Here is a 22,932-nt window from a genome sequence, read left to right on the forward strand (position 1 = left end):
CCATCTGAAAGCAGTAACTCAGACCTCATGAGGATAATTTTATCTTTTTAAAATGTAATCAGTGCAGATAAGGTTTGTTGTTATCAAAAAGCCTGAAGAATTCAAAATATCATGATCACTACTTGATTATCCTCCTAATACCCCAGGTAGAATATTTCCTCCTCCTGAAGAAGTGAGATATAGTGATTTGAACAGCATCATAATGAGAAATTTAATGAGAAAGAGATCCCTGGCTTCTTGAGTTCAGTGTTCTGGTCAAATTTGGCCAGGTAAGCCAACAAAGAAAAAGACTGACATGTTGGACCAAATGAAAATCTAAAACTTCTATATAATTTAGAGACATGATTTAAAAACACAAGAAACAGACTGGAAGAAAATTTTAACAACGTGCATAATAGTGGCTTACAATCCCTAGTAATAATAAAGCACTACTCCAAACCATAAGAAAAAGGACAAATAGCTCAATAGAAAAATGGCAAAGGGATGAATAAGCAAGTCATAGAAGAAGAAAACTTGTGAAAAGATGTTCAACTTAGTAGGCATTAGGTAACTACAAATTAAAACAAAGAAATGCCCCCCACCTGCCTTTTTTGTGAGAGGCAATATAGCATAAATTAAAAAATGTAGACTCAAGAGCTAGAATTCTTGGATTGGAACCGCAGTACTGCCATTTTCTAAGCTGCGTGAACTTGTGCAATTTACTAATTTCTCTGTTTCAGTTTTCTCATCTTCAAAATGAGGTCATGACTGTAACTAGGGTTGTTACATTGATTAAATTATTTCATTTATGTAAAGTGCTTAGAACAGCGTATGGCACATAGTACATACTGTATATGTGTTTATTATTACTATTCATCCATCATACTGATAAAATGTAAATGGTTGTTTGAATGATAAAAGTAATTTTTAAAAATTGATGTATAGTTGATTTACAATGTTGTGTTAATTTCTGCTGTACAACAAAGTGATTCAGTTATATATATATAGTTCCCTGTGCTATACAGTAAAATTTAAGGGAAAAATATGAGAATAAAAGATCTTTTTTTAATGATTACCTTAAAACAAAAAGGTATAAAAGAGATATTTAACAATACAATTACACCACAAATTGAACATACTTGCAAATTTCACAGAACATCTCTAACGTGGTTCAGGGATAAGAAGAGCTGATAAAGCAGTAGCCTCTTATCAACTCAGTATGGGGGACAAGTTACTTCACATATAAAACGAGAGTAATTCTCTGCCTGGCAAATCTATAATCTGCCATTATAGAGATTATAATCTATATTTCTGTTTGTTATGCAGATAACTGGAAATAATGGACTTATTACCAAAAGTAAAAAAACAACACCCAAGTATAAATAAGAGTATCATTATGAAAGGCAGACATGAGTTTAAATCGAAGCTCTACTACTTAGCTGTGTGACCTTGGGCAAGTTTCTCAATCTATTTTGCCTTAGTTCCTTATCTGTAAAATGAGGATAATAATAGTATCTAGGGCTGTATTACATAAGATACTACATTAAAAATACTTGGCACAGAGTAAGCACTCAATAAATACTGGTGATGGTGGTGATGTGTCAAGACACAAGTACCATTTCCTAAATTTTGAACATTGTAGAGACATGAAGTATTACAAATGTGTCCTAGTATATATTCAATCATTTTAGAGGGTTGTTATCCTTAGCAAGCCATGCATTTGAGGTTTGCTTAAGCTGGTAGTCCTAATTATTGAAATCCAGCCCTCCTTTTCATACATATCTTCTAGATGTGACTGCAAATTAATGAGGCCGAGTCCATATACTATACACAAAGAACAATGCAGCAGTGAAGACCATGGACTCTTAGAGACAAATTGCCCAAGTTTAAATACCATTTTTGCTATTTACTAAGCAGTATAACCTTGGGCAAGATTACTTAACTTCTCTGTTCCTCAGACTTGTCATCTATAAAATGGTGATAATATTAATATTTCTCTTACAGGGTTATTATTAAGATTAAATAAGATAATGCATATAAAGCACTTAGTACAGTGCTCAAAAAATGTTAGCTGGGGCTTCCCTGGTGGTGCAGTGGTTGAGAATCCGCCTGCCAATGCAGGGGACACGGGTTCGAGCCCTGGTCTGGGAAGATCCCACATGCCGCGGAGCAACTGGGCCCGTGAACCAGAACTACTGAGCCTGCGCGTCTGGAGCCTATGCTCCGCAACAAGAGAGGCCGCGATAGTTAGAGGCCCGCGCACCGCGATGAAGAGTGGCCCCCGCTTGCCGCAATTAGAGAAAGCCTTCGCTCAGAAACGAAGACCCAACACAGCCATAAATAAATAAATAAATAAAATTTAAAAAGAAAAGATGAAAAAAAAAATGTTAGCTATAGCCATCATCATCCCTTATGGTCATCCTACAAAAGATACACCTCTGACCACTAGAACTTGATTCGACAGAAACAGCACAACCGATTCTTAAATAAGTTCTTAGGTATCCACACACTCTCTAATACTGTAAGATTTTTAAACTGGTTGGATATTTAAGCCAATATTTTGTACCTTGCCTCAATATGAGCAAGACAAAAAAGTAAATTTTGTATTGGATCTTTCCAACTATCATTGATGCAAAGTTAATGAAGACCAAAATGCCTTATCAAAATGCACTGTAAAATTGCTTTCTTTGTTTTAAGCAAGTGAACTCCTACCTGTCATCTGTATTGCGAAGGGAGGGAAGCCGAAAGCTCGTGTTTCGGTCAAGCTTTGATTGGCTTTTGGTCCTCTTGATGGAGCCTTTCAGGCGCTTGCTGAAGAACCCCTAGAATGAAAAGGCAGAAAGTGATGGGAAAAAGAACCAAAAGGGAACCTTGCTGTCTCCTAACTCATCTGCACTGCCTTTGCAAAAGATACTCAGATTCTTATAATGAAGACCAGAAACAGAATTCAGCTTTTAATTTTTTAATTTGTAAAATACAGCTGCTGGAAACTACCTGATAATGTGATAAAAATTTTTTCTTCTATGATAATTGGGAGAATTAAACTTTAAAAAAAATTTTTAATTTATTTTTTAACATCTTTATTGAAGTATAATTGCTTTACAATGTTGTGTTAGTTTCTGCTGTATAACAAAGTGAATCAGCTATATGTATACATATATCCCCATATCCCTTCCCTCTTGCGTCTCCCTCCCACCCTCCCTATCCCACCCCTCTAGGTGGTCACAAAGCACCAAGCTGCTCTCCCTGTGCTATGCAGCTGCTTCCCACTAGCTATCTATTTTACACTTGATGGTGTATATATGTCAAGAATTAAACTTTTTGATGGCACTTAATTTCTTATTTCTTAAACAGTTTCTATACTAGCTATGGTAAAGAAACTTCTAACTTCTAAGGTAATATGTTGGTGGTCTCAGCAGTGGCAAAATTTGATCTATGTCACCTTGGATATGGTACTTGTGAAGTTAAATTTTAAATGTAGTTTAACTATTTTAAAATGAAACAGGTATGTATCATGTATGAAACCAGTGAAGCACCTAGACTTCAGAAGAACAAACTGCCTTATAGTTTTTAGCCCTGCTTACCTTCTGCCACTTCCACCAAACTATCTAGAGTGCCTTGAACATCTTCCTAGTCTTAGCACCTGGCAAATAATGGGCATTCAAAAAAGTTTGTTGAATAAAAGAATAAATGCAAGAATGAATTGGCAATTCTATTGTTGGCAGATGAAAGGACACCTCATAGAAGTATATCAAAATGTCTTGACAAAAGACTATAATTCAAAGAAAAGTATTTTGGTGTATGGAATTGACTCCTTCTAATCACCTTGTGATGAATATTAGCTTAGAGAAGCTGTGTAAATAAATATTTCCATAAGGAAGAAAAAAAAATACTAGGCTAATACCAGCACATCAAATCTGTTATATTCTTTTAGTTACCACTAAAGCCCACTGTTTTGGGGTGAAGACTATATTAATCATGATAAGCTAGGTTATGCTTATCTAATAACCCCACAATCTTACTGGCACAAAACGTACTATGTGTCTATGAGCTGGTCAAATATGACGGGGACCTGGCACTATGCTATCCTCACTCAGGGACACACAAGCACTGCTAGAGAAAAAATGGTAACAAACTTATTTGAATCAGAAGTAGAGCTATTTAGCTGACTGAAGAAAAATGCTTATGTTATTTCTTGTACTTATAGCCCAAAGAATAAGGGTAAAAACTAGAAAATATCGCATAGACATAATTCCCTAAGCTGTTTTTTATTCCCCAGGCTGTTTTTTATTGTAGGTGTATTGAGATTGATTGGAGGGGAAAAAAACAGGGCTATTTTTAAAAGTACTATATTTCTTAGAGACAGGCATTTGCCTGATCTCCTGTATAATCTTAGCATCATTAGGGAAAGTCACTGTCATCTGTTCTCTAAGGCAAAGGCTTTATTTACTACTTTCTATGATTCAATCAAGATGAGTCACCACATTTCCTCGTAAATGTAGTCAGCAAACCAGGCCTAAATTTATAGAATTCTATTAGGATCATTTATAGTTGGTTCAAAAAACACTGGCCTAAGTTGAGATTCAGCCCAAGGACCGGACCAAATACCATATATAAATACAGTTCTAACACACTACAGTTAAGCAGTTAATTGAGAATGTACTAGTAGATGTTCACTCATATAGTACTTTACCTTCCTGTGGCACTTATTGTATAATACTTCATATTTTAATCCACTTATTTATAAAGTATTTATTTTATGTGTATATGTTATAAAGCATCGTACTAGGTGTTGTAAGGGAAACAAAGATAAAACAAACACAAACTCTGCCCTCAAAGAGCCTGTAGTTTAATATAAGATTAGAAATAAATACAAATATAAATGACACAACATGTATTAGGAAGGTACATGCTCTTAATGCCTGGCATATTTAATCACAAAATAACACTATCATATTTCTTTGAATCTAGGACACCAGTGATTGTAAGTCACACCATTATTTTATGTATACAAAGAAAAAAGCTGCCAATTAACTATAACACAATGCCTTACCACTTAGAATTTTTATATTGTATTAAAGAAGTTTTTTAAAGACTTACTTTGGCTGGTTTTGTCATATATCACATAGTGTACACATAAAAAGAATATATACAAAATCAGTTAAGGTATCCCTAATGCATCTTCATTCTTCTGAACTATTTTTTTGACTCAGAGTAGCTGTTGTTCATGTTTTTCCACAGAATACCATGATATATTCTTTCTTTCAAAAACGCTGATGACAAATGGCATATGATAAAAGAGTAATTTGAGGGAGACTGGTTCAAGATGGCGGAGTAGAAGGACATGCTCTCACTCCCTCTTGCGAGAGCACTGGAACCACAGCTAACTGCTGAACAATCATCGACAGGAAGACACTGGAACTGACCAAAAAAGATATCCCACATCCAAAGACAAAGGAGAACCCACAATGAGACAGTAGGAGTGGCGCAATCACAATAAAATCAAATCCCATAACTGCTGGGTCAGTGACTCACAAACTAGAGAACACTTATACCAGAAGTCCACCCACTGGAGTGAAGGTTCTGAGTCGCACATCAGGCTTCCCAACCTGGGGGTCAGGCAATGGGAGGAAGAATTCCTAGAGAATCAGACTTTGAAGGCTAGTGGGATTTGATTACAGGACTTCAACAGGACTGGGGGAAACAGAGACTCCACTCTTGGAGGGCACACACAAAGTAGTGTGTGCATCGGGAGCCAGGGGAAGGAGCAGTGAACCCATAGGAGACTGAACCAGGCCTACCTGCTGGTGTTGGAAGGTCTCCTGCAGAGGCAGGGGGTGGCTGTGTCTCACTGTGAGGACAAGGACACTGGCAGCAGAAGTTCTGGGAAGTACTCCTTGGTGTGAGCCCTCCCAGAGTCCGCCATTAGCCCCACCAAAGAGTCCGGGTAGGCTCCAGTGTTGGGACGCCTCAGGCCAAACAACCAACAGGGAGGGATCCCAGCCCCACCCATCAGCAGACAAGCGGATTAAAGTTTTACTGAGCTCTGCCCACCAGAGCAAGAGCCAGCTCTACCCACCACCAGTCCCTCCCATCAGGAAATGTGCATAAGCCTCTTAGATAGCCTAATCCACCAGAAGGCAGACAGCAGAAGCAAGAAGAATTACAATTCTGCAGCCTGTGAAACAAAAACCACATTCACAGAAAGATAGACAAGATGAAAAGGCAGAGGGCTATGTACCAGATGAAGGAACAAGATAAAACCCCAGAAAAACAACTAAATGAAGTGGAGATAGGCAACCTTCCAGAAAAAGAATTCAGAATAATGATAGTGAAGATGATCCAGGACCTGGGAAAAAGAATAGAGGCAAAGATCGAGAAGATGCAAGAAATGTTTAACAAAGATCTAGAAGAATTAAAGAACAAACAAACAGAGATGAACAATACAATAAAACTGAAATGAAAACTACACTAGAAGGAATCAATAGCAGAATAATGGAGGCAGAAGAACGGATAAGTGACCTGGAAGACAGAATGGTGGAATTCACTGTTGTGGAACAGAATAAAGAGAAAAGAATGAAAAGAAATGAAGACAGCCTAAGAGACCTCTGGGACAACATTAAACACAACAACATTCACATCATAGGGGTCCCAGAAAGGGAAGAGAGAGAGAAAGGACCTGAGAAAATATTTGAAGAGATTATAGTCAAAAACTTCCTTAACATGGGAAAGGAAATAGCCACTCAAGTCCAGGAAGCGCAGCAAGTCCCACACAGGATAAACCCAAGAAGAAACACGCCGAGACACATAGTAATCAAACTGGCAAAAATTAAAGACAAAGAAAAATTATTGAAAGCATCAAGGGAAAAAGAACAAATAACACACAAGGGAACTCCCAAAAGGTTAACAGCTGATTTCTCAGCAGAAACTCTACAAGCCAGAAGGGAGTGGCATGATATACTTAAAGTGATGAAAGGGAAAAACCTACAACCAAGATTACTCTACCCGGAAAGGATCTCATTCAGATTTGATGGATCAAATCAAAAATCAAAAGCTTTACAGACAAGCAAAAGCTAAGAGAATTCAGCACCACCAAACCAGCTCTACAACAAATGCTAAAGTGGGAAACACAAGAGAAGAAAAGGACCTACAAAAACAAACCCGTAACAATTAAGAAAATGGTCATAGGAACATACATATCGATAATTACCTTAAACGTGAATGGATTAAATGCTCCAACCAAAAGACACAGGCGTGCTGAATGGATACAAAGACAAGACCCATATATATGCTGTCTACAAGAGACCCACTTCAGACCTAGGGACACATACAGACTGAAAGTGAGGGGATGGAAAAAGATATTCCATGCACATGGAAATCAAAAGAAACCTGGAGTAGCAATACTCATATCAGATAAAATAGACTTTAAAATAAAGAATGTTACAAGAGACAAGGAAGGACACTACATAATGATCAAGGGATCAATCCAAGAAGAAGATATAACAATTATAAATATATATGCACCCAACATTGGAGCACCTCAATACATAAGGCAACTGCTAACAGCTGTAAAAGAGGAAAGTGACTAACACAATAATAGTGGGGGACTTTAACACCTCACTTACACCAATGGACAGATCATCCAAAATGAAAATAAATAAGGAAACAGAAGCTTTAAATGACACAACAGACCAGATAGATTTAGTTGATATTTATAGGACATTCCATCCAAAAACAGCAGATTACACTTTCTTCTCAAGTGAGCACAGAACACTCTCCAGGATAGATCACATCTTGGGTCACAAATCAAGCCTCAGTAAATTTAAGAAAACTGAAATCATATCAAGCATCTTTTCTGACCACAACACTATGAGATTAGAAATGAATTACAGGAAAAAAACGTAAAAAACACAAATACATGGAGGCTAAACAATATGTTACTAAATAGCAAAGAGATCACTGAAGAAATCAAAGAGGAAATAAAAAAATACCTAGAGACAAATGACAATGCAAACACGACGATCCAAAACCTATGGGATGCAGCAAAACCAGTTCTAAGAGGGAAGTTTATAGCTATACAAGCCTACTTCAAGAAACAAGAAAAATCTCAAATAAACAATCTAACCTTACACCTAAAGGAACTATGGAAAGAAGAACAAACAAAACCCAAAGTTAGCAGAAGGAAAGAAATCATAAAGATAAGAGCAGAAATAAATGAAACAGAAACAAAGAAAACAATAGCAAAGATCAATAAAACTAAAAGCCGGTTCTTTGAGAAGATAAACAAAATTGATAAACCATTAGCTAGACTCATGAAGAAAAAGAGGGAGAGGACTCAAATCAATAAAATTAGAAATGAAAAAGGAGAAGTGACAACAGACACCGCAGAAATACAAAGCATCCTAAGAGACTACTACAAGCAACTCTATGCCAACAAAATGGACAACCTGGAAGAAATGGACAGATTCTTAGAAAGGTATAACCTTCAAAGACTGAGCCAGGAAGAAACAGAAAATATGAACAGACCACTCACAAGTAATGAAATTGAAACTGGGATTTAAAATCTTCCAACAAACAAAAGTCCAGGACCAGATGGCTTCACAGGTGAATTCTATCAAACATTTAGAGACAGGCTAACACCCATCCTTCTCAAACTATTCCAAAAAATTGCAGAGGAAGGAACACTCCCAAACTCATTCTACAAGGCCACCATCACCCTGATACCAAAACGAGAGAAAGATACTACAAAAAGAGAAAATTACAGACCAATATCACTGATGAATATAGATGCAAAAATCCTCAACAAAATACTAGCCAACCGAATCCAACAACACATTAAAAGGATCATACACCATGACCAAGTGGGATTTATCCCAGGGATGCAAGGATTCTTCAATATATGCAAATCAATCAATGTGATACACCATATTAACAAATTGAAGAGGGAAAAGCATATGATCATCTCAATAGATGCACAAAAAGCTTTTGACAAAATTCAACACCCATTTATGATAAAAACTCTCCAGACAGTGGGCATAGAGGGATCCTACCTCAACATAATAAAGGCCATATACGACAAACCCACAGCAAACATCATTCTCAATAGTAAAAAACTGAAAGCATTTCCTCTAAGATCAGGAACAAGACAAGGATGTCCACTCTCACCACTATTATTTAACATAGTTTTGGAAGTCCTAGCTATGACAATCAGAGAAGAAAAAGAAATAAAAGGAATACAAATTGGAAAAGAAGAAGTAAAACTGTCACTGTCTGCAGATGACATGATACTACACATAGAGAATCCTAAAGATGCCACCAGAAAACTACTAGAGCTAATCAATGAATTTGGTAAAGTTGCAGGATACAAAATTAATGCACAGAAATCTCTTGTATTCCTATACACTAATGATGAAAAATCTGAAAGAGAAATTAAGGAAACACTCCCATTTACCATTGCAACAAAAAGAATAAAATACCTAGGAATAAACCTACCTAGGGAGACAAAAGACTTGTATGCAGAAAACTATGAGACACTGATGTAAGAAATTAAAGATGATACAAACAGATGGAGAGATATACCATGTTCTTGGATTGGAAGAATGAATATTGTGAAAATGACTATACTACCCAAAGCAATCTACAGATTCACTGCAATCGCTATCAACTTACCAATGGCATTTTTTACAGAACTAAAACAAAAAATCTTAAAATTTGTATGGAGACACAAAAGACCCCGAATAGCCAAACAGTCTTGAGGGAAAAAAACAGAGCTGGAGGAATCAGGCTCCCAGACTTCAGACTATACTACAAAGCTACAGTAATCAAGACAATATGGTACTGGCACAGAAACAGAAATATAGATCAATGGAACAGGATAGAAAGCCCAGAGATAAACCCATGCACCTGTGGTCAACTAACCTATGACAAAGGAGGCAAGGATATACAATGGAGAAAAGACAGTGTCTTCAATAAGTGGTTCTGGGAAAACTGGACAGCTACATGTAAAAGAATGAAATTAGAACACTCCCTAACACCATACACAAAAATAAACTCAAAATGGATTCGAGACCTAGATGTAAGACCAGACAGTATAAAACTCTTAGAGGAAAACATAGGAAGAACACTCTCTGACATAAATCACAGCAAGATCTTTTTTGATCCACCTCCTAGAGTAATGGAAATAAAAACAAAAATAAACAAATGGGACCTAATGAAACTTAAAGGTTTTGTACAGCAAAGGAAACTATAAGCAAGACGAAAAGACAACCTTCAGAATGGGAGAAAATATTTGCAAACAAATCAATGGACAAAGGATGAATCTCCAAAATATATAAACAGCTCATGCAGCTCAATGTTATAAAAACAAACAACCCAATCCAAAAATGGGCAGAAGACTTAAATAGACATTTCCCCAAAGAAGACATCCAGATGGCCAAGAAGCACATGAAAAGCTGCTCAACATCACTAACTATTAGAGAAATGCCAATCAAAACTACAGTGAGGTATTATGTCACACCAGTTAGAATGGGCATCATCAGAAGGTCTACAAACAACAAATGCTGGAGAGAGTGTGGAGAAAAGGGAACCCTCTTGCACTGTTGATGGGAATGTAAATTGATACAGCCACTATGGAGAACAGTATGGCGGTTCCTTAAAAAAGTAAAAATAGAATTCACATATTACCCAGCAATCCCACTACTGGGCAAATATCCAGAGAAAACCATAACTCAAAAAGACACATGCACCCCAATGTTCATTGCAGCACTATTTACAATAGCCAGGTCATGGAAGCAACCTAAATGCCCATCGACAGATGAATGGATAAAGAAGATGTGGTACATATATACAATGGAATACTACTCAGCCATAAAAAGGAACGAAACTGGGTCATTTGTAGAGACGTGGATGGATCTAGAGACTGTCATACAGAGTGAAGTAAGTCAGAAAGTGATAAAGAAATATCGTATATTAACCCATATATGTGGAACCTAGAAAAATGGTACAGATGAACTGGTCTGTAGGGCAGAAATTGAGACACAGATGCAGAGAACAAACATATGGACACCAAGGGGGGAAAGTGGCGGGGGGAGGGTGGTGGTGTGATGAATTGGGCAATTGGGATTGACATATATACACCAATATGTATAAAATGGATAACTAATAAGAACCTGCTGTATAAAAAAAATTCAATAAAATTCAATTTTTATTGGGGAAAAAAAAAGAGTAATCTCCAGAGATGTTAAAATGTGAAAAAATGTGCATTTTAGAATTGATGAAACGTATTATTTTAGAGAGGTACATAGGAAATTATTTCAGGAGTTCGTCAAAACAAAGGGAAATTGTATGGAAGAAGTGGTATATGCTAGGTCCCAAAGGGTAGACATGATTTGGGTTTGGGGGTGTTGAGTAGCAAGGGTATTGTATGGAGCATAGCATGAAAAACGTCATGGAGGTAACAATACACAGGGTATACATTAAGTAGATTTAGTTTGGTGGGTAAATGATTAGTAGTAGTGAAAAATAAGATTGGAAACGTGATTTGTCCAGCTATTCATGTATAATTATTGCTCCCTTTGGCCCTTAAACTTTTGAGGAAAGGTATAATGCTATATCTATCTTAACATTGACCACAGTGTCTAAAGCTTAATAAGTGCTCAGTAAATACCTCAGAAGTATATACATAAAATTATGGTTGTTTAAGGAATATAGATAAGGGAAAGTGTAAGACTGCCGTAAGTGGTCAGTGATATTTCATGGAGGTAGTAGAATCTACTACAAAATTCTGTTTTCATTTCCTTGATATAACTGAAACATGGTTTTCACCCGCGAAGACTGTTTAGCTTACAGCCCTATTTGATAGACGTTTTCCATTCTCCCTACCCAATATTCAATGGTACCAGAAAGAGGAGCTGGGATTTTCCTAGCTTATTACGACTGCTTCCAAACCTTTATTCCATAAAATAATGGTTTGGAGTAAAGCATATTCTTTGAGGTTTATACGACCTTGATTTAATACCCTTTATCACACTCTTTGCCGTTCTCATGTATTAATCTCTCTTTCACTTTCCTTTATTCATTAAGGACTTTAGCCCCCAGCTTGCAATATTTCTCTGTCTCTTAGCTCCTAACACCATGCTAGTAAATAACTGCGTAGTGATCCATCTAATATGCTAGCTTCACAATTCCTTAACTCCAATAACCTTTAACCTCCTCTCCAGCCACTCACTCCTAGAACCATGCCCTAGATATTATCATTATTCAGATCCCTCACCTCAGACACCTTAGACAGTAATACTCTTCTTTCTGACTTTTCTTCCTGACCAGGTATGTCTTTCTCCAAATACATCTACTCTCCAACCTCATAGAAACCGCTAGTCTCTTGACCACCCCGTTTTTCTCCGTGACCTGCATTTCTCTCTATTCAACCAAGACTCCCGGACCAATGATCTGAAGCTATTCAATCACCAATAACCTCCATTCTCTTAATGATCAGCTATCCAAAATCAAAACTGAATCAATATTTAAAATGTGGTCCCGTGATCAGGTTGTACAGGAAGACCACATAGCTGAATGGGCTGATGCCACTAAATATTCACTATCTCCAAGCTTGGCTTGGCTTTTACTATGCCTCTGCCTGGAGCAACCATGCACTGAGCCTTCCAGCAACATTATTCCCTCTGGGAAGCCTCAGAGCGAATGGTATGCCTTCTTTCCCACGGGCCCCTTCTGAGCAATTCCTTACATACAGGTCAGTATGCTCTGTACCATGAATAGCCCTGGCTATAGCTGAGTGGACCGGGGTGGATACTTGACCTGAAGGTACCTAAAAGAGTGGTCCTGGTAAGAGCTCTACCTGTAGAATATGGTATCATCTGGTAGCTACTAACTGCTCTAGCCGACCCCTGACCATTCCCTACTTCATGCTTTACACGCCAGCAAATCTAAAAGTCTCCAATTCTCTACAGTCATCATGAATCTATGCTACTGTTCATATTCCCTCCCTTTTCCCTGGTTAAGTCATCCTTTCAGACTCAGCTTAGGCATGATCTCTTCTAAGGTGTCTAGTTTGGCATGTCCTGACCCTGCTCTAGATTAGGTGCCCCTCCTATGTGTTTCCAAGAATCCATAAATAGAGCCAGCCTTACATTTAGCACACTGCATACCCACTGATGTGTCAACAGACTTCCCTGCTAAACTCTGAACTCCACAGGACAGGGACTAAACAATTTTTGCATCCCCAAGGCAGGGCTGATATCTGGCATTTAGTAGGGGCTCAATATATGTTTGTAGAACTGAAATAAAATAGGCAGTGAAATGAATAAAAGCCATCATGGTGTTTCTGCTACAACTGCCACCACGGAAAGAACAGGGAACTCAATCAGGAAGTGTGGCTTCAAATCCTGGCTCCAATTTCTCCTAGCTGAATGACCTTGGACAAGTCACAGCTTCTAAGTTTCAGATTGCTTATCTGTAAAATGAGGATTAAAAAATCCTCTTCCTAAGGCCATCCCAAAGAATAAGATAACTGAATGCAAAAGTAGTTTTAAAATAATGGAAAATGGGTACCTATAAGTATTAATTGAATATAAATCTAGGATGAGAGACTACTGAACAGGCTAGGTGAAATCATGAGTCTTTCCTCCCAGAAACTACCACCACAAAGGAAGGGAAGGAAACTAGAAATAAATTCCACAATATCCGGGATTTGGGGCTATTTTGTTCTGTGATGTATGCCAGTGCCTATAAATGATACTTGGTATATCCTAAGTGTTCAATAAACATTTGTTGGCTGAATGAATTTACTGAAGGCTTCCTGGCTATCAAGCACTGGCCAGGTGCTTTCCAATATGTGATACCATTTAATCCATGTAACAACTCCACAAAGCAGGTATTCAGTAACTTGCTTTAGGTAACACAGTTAATAGGTGAGGAGTTAGAATTTAAACCCAGTATATTGCTAGTACTTAAAAAGTTTCATTTGTGTATATATTTATTTGCCAGACACTTGAGGCACTTGAGATAATCAGTGAACAAACAAAAATCTTTGCTTTCATTAATCTTATATACCAGTGGAAGGAGATAGACAATAAACAAAGAACAAAATAAATTAGCAAAAGACAAGCACTGTAGAAAAACAGAGCTGCGTAAAGAGGGTTGGGAATACAAAGTGGTCATGGTAGACCTTATGGAGAAGGATTACATTGAGTAAAGAAGAGGAGGTGAGTTAGCCTTGAGTTAGCAGATACTGGAAGGGAAAAGCATTCTAGGCAACAGGACCAGGCTCAGCAAAGGCTTTAAGGCAAAAGCATGCCTAGTGTGATCAAGAAAGAGCCAAGAAGTCAGTGTGGCTGGAATGGAGAAAGCAGTAAGAAGGGCTGTAGGAAATGAGGTCAGAGAGGTAGCAGGCTGGTGTTGGTCCCAGTACTGGGGTAGGGGGTACAGTGTGCAGATCCTGTAGGCCACTGTAAGGACCTCACCTTTCACTCTGACTTCTAAGGAAATCAACAATGAGAGACAAGACCATTCAAAGCAGTCATAAGTAAATAAGCATTTGCTTTTCTGAGAGAAATACTTTTACCTATGAAAATTTAATGTAATTTTGAGCAAGAATGCACAATATATGAAGAGTTCATTTTCTTCATCAACTATATATCAATAGCAGAGATACAGGGAAGCTATCTGACTTTTCCCAAGTCACACAGCTGCTAAGTCGCAAAGTACAACTTCAAGTTCAGGCAGTCTGACTCTGGAACGCTTGCTTTTTAACCATGATACTGTACTAATTCTCCACATTCTAATTTCTCTTCAAATACTCTAGGCACTATAATATAATGCATTTCCCCCATGTGTACTATACTTAATTTCTACACATCTTATTATAGAATTATATACCACAAAGAGGCAAAATTGCAGTATAACAATTCAAAAATATGAGAGAAAAAAGGAAAACAAACCAAAAAACCCACTAATGTGACATGTGACTTAGAAAAATTTGCTCCTAAGGCTCCTATCTCTATAATTAAACTAGAGTAAAATTGAAATCCTTTTGAAATTACTTTTATATGTAACTGATTCTGTGCTCACTGAGAAGAAAAACCCAAATATAAAATTTAAAAATAGATGGATGCCAATTAGGAAAATGTTTCTCTCTCTTTCACAAAAAGTTATGATATCTATGTCTTATATTAATTTGAAGGGTAAATGATGCTCCTATAAATGTACCCTAAAAATCCTGTATCATAAATGGAAACGAAGGAGAAGACCACAAATAAACTTCATTTCACCCTTCTGATACCAACCTAATCTGAAAGAACACAAATAAAACCCTCCAAACAAATCCTACTTCATACAATTCTCCTTTGGATTGCTGTTGCTACCATCTACAATTCTTAAAAATAATAAAAAGCGTATCATTTTAAACAACTATATCGTCATAGCAATTGATACAACTAAAATGACTTACTTTAAGTAGTTGGTACTCACTATTTTTGGTCAAAATAAGGCTTAAAATTAGCAACTGCCAGTGAAAGAGAAAAAGCCAAATGGTGTCTTTCTCTAGATCTTGGTAAATGTTAAGATAACAATAAAAGTTGTTCACCACCTGCAAACTGGAGTAACCCCCGAAGGCTGAACTTGGCTATCAGGGCATGATTGGTAACTGAAATAAAACTGCTGCTATGCAACTGCTCTCAGAAGCCTCAGTGGTGGTAATCAGAGACACTGACTTGCCAGCATCCTAGGGCTGCTGCTGTTCCCTTAAGACATGGAGAAGAGGCAGAGAAACATGTCATCACCTTTCACACAAAAACACAGTGATGTGCAACAGAACCCTGCTTTAATCCTGTTTGAGACTCTTCCATATCAGTGACCACACAAGGGATTAAACAATTTTAGGTGATTAAGTAATTTTAATAGCAGTTCCTTAAAATGTTATATGACTCACACTAAGAAAATGTCACCTTGTCAACTAGAAAGAACCCAGGTGAGAATTGTTTTTATTCTTGCTTTTTAAGTTATAGTTTAATTACTAACTTAACCTGTGTATTTTGCATATTTTAGCAGTTCATATTATTATAGATTGTAATTACCTGAGAAGAAGGGCTGTGCCATATATAAATTATTCCCTCCCTTGTTTTCTTAATATAACTTAGGAACTTATAGATGTTTGATAAATGCTGACTAAAATCTAATTGTAGAAAACAAGGAAAAAGGAAAAGGAAGGGTAACTGAAAATGTTAAACTCTACTTTTCAGTTATCATATTTTACTTAGTTTATCTTCCAGTTATTGGAAGTCTAAACAGAGGGGAAACTCTAGGTAACAAGAATAATAACAAAACCACAAACAGTTACAAAGTGCTTTATAGTTAATAAGCAGTTTCAATGTGAGTAATTTCTCCTCTAGTGGGGCTTTTTGATTTTGGGTTTTTTGTTTTGTCTATGTTTGTTTGCAAATTTAAGCATCACAGGGGGAAAGAAAAGGTTCTATCATAAATTACAATTGTTTTTCTAGCCCAGAGTTGATAAATCAGACTCTTTGATATGAAGCAGTGATCTCCATTTTTAGAAGCATCCAATGATTCTTTTGTTAAATGAAGTGAAACTTTTATTATGAAACTCTTAAACATACAAAAGCACAGAAGTTAATACAGTAAACATATACCCGTTAATCAGATCTAAACAATGCTAACATATTGATATTATTAGGTTATATTAAAATATAAAAGTAAAATATGTATATTATGTGATATAACATATGTTATACTTGTTATATATAACATCATAATATAACTTACTGATATGCTGATTTACTAGGGGACCAAACAGACGATATTAAGCACACCTTTTCTATCCCTAATGATAGTCTTTGTCTTAAAGATTCATTTTCACTTGATAGAACACTGTTATGCCAGATTTCCTTTGATTATTTTCTTGTTAAAATTTTTTAAACTTTTTATTTTCAACTTTTATATATTATGTTTCAAATATATCTTTTCTATTAAAAAATTAGGTTCATTGAAGTATACTTTATAAAAGGAAAAATTCACTATTTTTCCTTTCCTATTTTAGGTGTATAGCTTGATGAGTTTTGACAGACGTATGCTACCACAATTGAGATACAGAACATTTCTATCACTCAAAAAATTTATTCGTGGGGCTTCCCTGATGGAGCAGTGGTTAAGAATCTGCCTGCCAATGCAGGGGACACGGGTTTGAGCCCTGGTCTGGGAAGATCCCACATGCCACGGAGCAACTAAGCCCATGCACCACAACTACTGAGCCTGCGCTCTAGAGCCCATGAGTCACAACTGTTGAGCCCATGAGCCACAACTACTGAAACCCACGTGCCTAGAGCCTGTGCTCGGCAACAAGAGAAGCCAACTCAATGAGAAGCCTGCGCACCACAACAAAGAGTAGCCCCTGCTCACTGCAACTACAGAAAGCCCGTGCACAGCAACGAAGACCCAATGCAGCCAAAAATAAATAAATAAATAAATGAAAAAAAATTTTATTCGTGCCCCTTTATAGTCAATCCCTTCCTCCTCCCTCAGCCCCTAGAAACCACTAATCTGATTCCATATAAATGGAATTATGCAGTAGGGAGTCTTCTTTCACTTAGCATACTGTTTTTGAAATTTATCCATGTTGGTGTATGTATCAGTAGTTGTTCCTTTTTATTCCACTGTATGGATGTACCAAAATTGGTTTATCCGTTCCCAACTGATGGACTTTTGGGATGTTTCCCGTTTGTATCTATTAAGAATAAATCTGCTAAAAATTTTTGTGAACAAGTCTGTACTTTTAACATGAGTTAAAAGCCTAGTTGGAAATTCACAAAGGAATAGCAGGAAAGAAAGGCAACTAACATTAAGATGTTAATGAGGTGAGTGGGGGAGGGATCTTGAGAAGGGAAGGAATTTCTGATATTTTTTCCTTTATATTTGGAAAAATAGTACAGAGAGTTTTCCTTTGCCCAGCTTTGTCTAACATTAACATCGTATGTAACCATAGTATAATTATGAAAACTAGGAATGAACATAGGTACCACACTTGATACAGGCTGGGACCTGGGACCTGGGACCCTTTGCTGTAGTGCTTGCACCTGGACAAACGTCTCCTCCAGCAACAAAATACAAAGGAACTAAAAATAATTGTGTACATGTGCAGTTGGGGAAAATTATGAACAAGATACAAAAAGACCAAAAACCCAAATGCCACTTCTGAGGATCTGGGAGCAAAAGCACCCTGCACACAGCACCACCAAAGGAGTGGGCAGACCACCTAAGCCACCCCTCCAGCCCGACCCCTGTACCCACTCCTACCCTCATCCCATATAAGGAGTCAGCTCGCCTCCCCCCAGGCAGCGAGCAAGGGAACCTGTTGTTTGTTTTCGCTCCCTCCTGCTGCAGAAGGGGCCCCAATAAACCACTGCCTGAATTTCTTGTCCGGCCTCTTATCAATTTCTATTAATTAAGCAGGCCAAGAACCCTGGTGGGTAACATACTGACTGAAATTACAGACTTAATTCTAATTTCACCAGTTTTATCACTGGCAGTTTTCTATTGCCACTGTAACAAATTACCACAAACATGGTGGCTTAAACAGTACAAATTTATTATCTTATAGTTCTGTAGGTCAGAAGTCCAACACAGGTCTCATCTGGCTAAAATCAAGGTGTCAGCAGGGCTGTATTCCTTTCTGAAGGCTCTATGGGATAATGCGTTCTTTGCCTTTTCCAACTTCTAAAGGCCACTCACATTCCTTGGCTCATGGTTCCCTTCCTCCATCTTCAAAGCCAACAATATTGCATCTCTCTGAAAGGTTCTCAATTTCTAAGGTCTCATGTGACTAGAATGAACCCACCTGGATAATCTAGGATATTCTTCCCACCTTGAGGTCTTTAGCCTTAATCACATCTGCAACAGTCTCTTTTGCTATGTATGACTACATATTAATAGATTCTGCATATTAGGATGTGTACATCTTTGAGAGGCCATTACTCTACCTTGCATACGTAGTTGATGTAGTTAATTTCTTATGAGTGGGCATTTAGGTTGTTTCCAGTATTTTGCAATTACAAACAATGCTGCAAGGAATACCTTGTATGTATGTATTTTCATACTGATGGAGGTTGTATTTTGAAGGTAGACAGCTAAAAGTGGGATTGCTGGGTGGAAAGGTAAATGCATGCGTAGCTTTGCCAAAATCCTCTCTAGAAAGGCTGTACCAGTTTGCATTCCCATCAACAATGTATGAGAGTGTCTGTTTCCCATAACCTGGTCAACTTAATTTGTCATAGTCTATAGTTTTTGCTAGCCTAAAAGGTGAGGTAGTATCTCTATGTTGTTTTAATTTGCATTTCTCTGATTATAAGTGAGTATGAACATTGTTTTTATACGTTCAAAACAACTTTTACTACTTTTTTTTTAAATAAATTTACCAAATGGCTGAACCATCAATCAGTTTTTATTTATTTATTATTTATTTTTGGCTGTGTTGGGTCTTCATTTCTGTGCGAGGTCTTTCTCTAGTTGCGGCAAGCGGGGGCCACTCTTCATCGCGGTGCGCGGGCCTCTCACTATTGCGGCCTCTCTTGTTGCGGAGCACAGGCTCCAGACGTGCAGGCTCAGTAGTTGTGGCTCATGGGCCTAGTTGCTCCGTGGCATGTGGGATCTTCCCAGACCAGGGCTCGAACCCGTGTCCCCTGCACTGGCAGGCAGATTCCCAACCACTATGCCACCAGGGAAACCCCCAATTTTTATAGTTTTTGAGCATTACCTATTCATATATTTTTCAATTTTTCTATTGGGTTTTTGGTCATTTGTCCTTCATTTTTAAACAATGCTTTATATGTTATGAATATTTTCTCCCAGTCAGTCGGTCGTTTTTTAATATTTTAAAATTAATTAATTAATTAATTAATTAATGGCTGCATTGGGTCTTCGTTGTTGGGTCTTCATTGCTGCACACGGGCTTTCATAGTGGTGGCGAGCGGGGGCTACTCTTCGTTTCGGGGTTGTTTTTAAACTTTAAAAATAAATAAATAAATTTATTTATTTATGGCTGCATTGGGTCTTCGTTGCTGCGCACGGGCTTTCTCTAGTTGCGGCGAGCGGGGGCTACTCTTCGTTGCAGTGCGTGGGCTTCTCATTGCGGTGGCTTCTCTTGTTGCAGAGCTCAGACTAGCTGCGTGGGCTTCAGTAGTTGTGGCACGTGGGCTCCAGAGCACAGGCTCAGTAGTTGTGGCGCACGGGCTTAGTTGCTCCGTGGCATGTGGGATCTTCCCAGACCAGGGCTTGAACCCGTGTCCCCTGCATTGGCAGGCAGATTCTCAACCACTGCGCCACCGGGGAAGTCCCTGTTTTTTAACTTTGTTATGATGTTTTTTGCCATGCACTTAAAAAAAAATTTTTTTTTTGCCTCTGACTTTTCAGTAACCATTCATTACAGAAGAATATTTTTTAAGGTTAAAGAGGCATTCCTCTATGTTTTCTTCTAGTAGTTGTATCGTTTATTTATTATATTTATTTATTACACTTAGATCCCTAATCCATTTGGAGTTTACGCTTGTGTAAGGTAGCAGATACACCTTACATCTAATTTTATCTTTTTTTCCAAATGGCCACTCAGTTGTCCCTACACTATTTATTTTGAATACCAAAGGTTTTGAAAACCATTCTTGATTTCTCTAATAGGAGTTAGTCTCTCACTTCTGATTACCTAAGATGTTTTGTTTACACTACTGTTTTTCTCTGTTTTGACCAATAATTAGTTCTATTCCTATTTTATATCCCTTATTGAGTCTTAACTCCTAAAGGCAAATATTACTGAGCTCATCTTTGTATTTCTTCAATGCTTGGCACACAATGGGCTACTTAATATATATTTGCTAAACGCTAGTAATGATTAACCTGAATTATTAAGAAAATTCCAATTCACTCAAGAAAGTAGGGAAGGGGCTTCCCTGGTGGCGCAGTGGTTGAGAATCTGCCTGCCAATGCAGGGGACACGGGTTCGAGCCCTGGTCTGGGAAGATCCCACATGCCACGGAGCAACTAGGCCCGTGAGCCACAACTACTGAGCCTGCGCGTCTGGAGCCTGTGCTCCGCAACAAGAGAGGCCGCGATAGTGAGAGGCCCGCGCACCGCGATGAGGAGTGGCACCCACTTGCCACTACTAGAGAAAGCCCTCGCACAGAAACGACGACGCAACACAGCCATAAATAAATAAATAATAAATAAATTTTTAAAAAATTAAAAAAAAAGAAAGTAGGGAAAATATGTTAATACATCTGAAGGAAAAAAAACCTCAACATTATTAAAATAAAACCGAATCTGGTGTTTAAAGAGGAAAAATTTAGTATCTGAAATACGCACTTCTGTAGACCACCTTAGTTCCTGCTAATGAGGTATATGTTGATTTTCTTATGACTAGAAGAGACTGCTGATCTTACTCAAGTTCACAGAGTATGACTATTAAGGAAGATGGCTTTAAGGGATAAAATAATGAGAAATGAAGGGTCAAAACTAAGAAAGATAACACTCCCCCTAAGTGAGGTCTATTAGTCTATTGGATAGTCTCCCAGAGGTTATCATGGAAGCCTGAAAAAGTATCATATAATGTGAAAGACGTTTTTTCATTGTCAGGGGAGATGAACTAGATGAATTTAATTGAAATTTTCTAGCTCTCATTTCTAGGACTCTAAGAATAACAGCATCATAGATGAAGGGGAGCTTTGGAGCCTATTAGTTGTTTAAAAAAATAAAATTCTTCCTGCCTCTGGTGAAACAAAATGCGCCTAAAACCCGTATTATGGAAATGGTGGTGAGCAAAAGGTACAAGTAAAACAACGTAATTACTCTTTACTAATGCCTATCAGGGTAGGCTTTTATTTATTTATTTTTAAAGTATAGAACAAAGTGGGGGAAGGCAGGGAGAAATGCACAATGGAAAAGATTTTACTAGGCATATTTATATAACTTCTAGAGGCTATTTCCTAACTGTACTCCTTTCTAATGCTGCAAAGATTTTTTTCCATTATGAATTTAGGCACCAAAATATTAACACATTGGTTCTTAGTACATGATACCTTTTAATCTGCAAACCTGAAAGGATCTTAAAATATTTGTGTGGTATTTCATTATCATATAAAAGGCACCATAGGCCTTAGAAGAGGTCAAACAATTTGCTCTTGGTCACACAAGGGAGATGCTAGCTGAACATACATTAAAAAATACGGTTCTTACCACTCTTTTCCCTGTTCTATGTCCAAATTCTTAAATGCTAATAATATGAAATCCTTGTACTGATACTCTGGCATAATTAAAAAGGCAGGTGACACTGGCCCTAGATCACATGGGCAGAAGAGTGCAAAGCCTTTTTCAACTGCAGGTAGCTGATTTTAATGGAGAAGTTCTCCTGAGTGACAGTGATGGTCTCACTGACTGCATAAGATATGAGCTCACGTAGCCAAGGACAGATCATCAGGTTTTGACCTTCACTTCTGCCAGATGTAGTATCTTTTTTTTTCATTTAACTTTTAAAAGGCTGAGAGAAGACCACATTACTACACCTCCAATTATTATTTGAGTGAGAAGCAAACTAAGATAGTCCCCATGAGTCATTCTTTCTACCATTAATCTAATAGGGCTTTCAGTGAAAGAAAATTATTTCTTTCTACTCACTGTATTCCACCCTTAATTCTATTTTACTTAACAGATTAATGTAGAATTTTTTTAAAAAAATCCAGTATACAATGCTGATTAATTTAAAACCATGACCTAATGATGAAGATGCTATGGCATAAAAGGTTAATGTCTTTACAATGTGCATACGCTGGGCAATCATGAATGTCACCTATTTATTGAGTTTTCATAAACAGAATAGGAAAAAGAAAAGGTCATTGCTGGAGTTGTAAGATGAATAAGATACAGTCTTGATTTTCTAAAAGAGCA

The 22,932-nt window shown here is 37.5% G+C and overlaps 1 protein-coding gene across 3 annotated transcripts in view; it reads right to left on the reverse strand.

The window, feature by feature from the left end:
- Nucleotides 1–22,932, reverse strand: part of RASAL2 (RAS protein activator like 2) — a 376,664-nt gene that overhangs the window by 51,714 nt on the left and 302,018 nt on the right. For all 3 annotated transcript variants that reach the window (XM_061183077.1, XM_061183076.1, XM_061183078.1), the window contains one exon: nucleotides 2,692–2,801. In XM_061183077.1, the coding sequence (XP_061039060.1) occupies nucleotides 2,692–2,801 (110 nt within the window). The remainder of the gene's footprint in view (nucleotides 1–2,691; nucleotides 2,802–22,932) is intronic.

This window comes from Eubalaena glacialis, chromosome 3, assembly GCF_028564815.1.
Source record: "Eubalaena glacialis isolate mEubGla1 chromosome 3, mEubGla1.1.hap2.+ XY, whole genome shotgun sequence".
NCBI lineage: Eukaryota > Metazoa > Chordata > Mammalia > Artiodactyla > Balaenidae > Eubalaena > Eubalaena glacialis.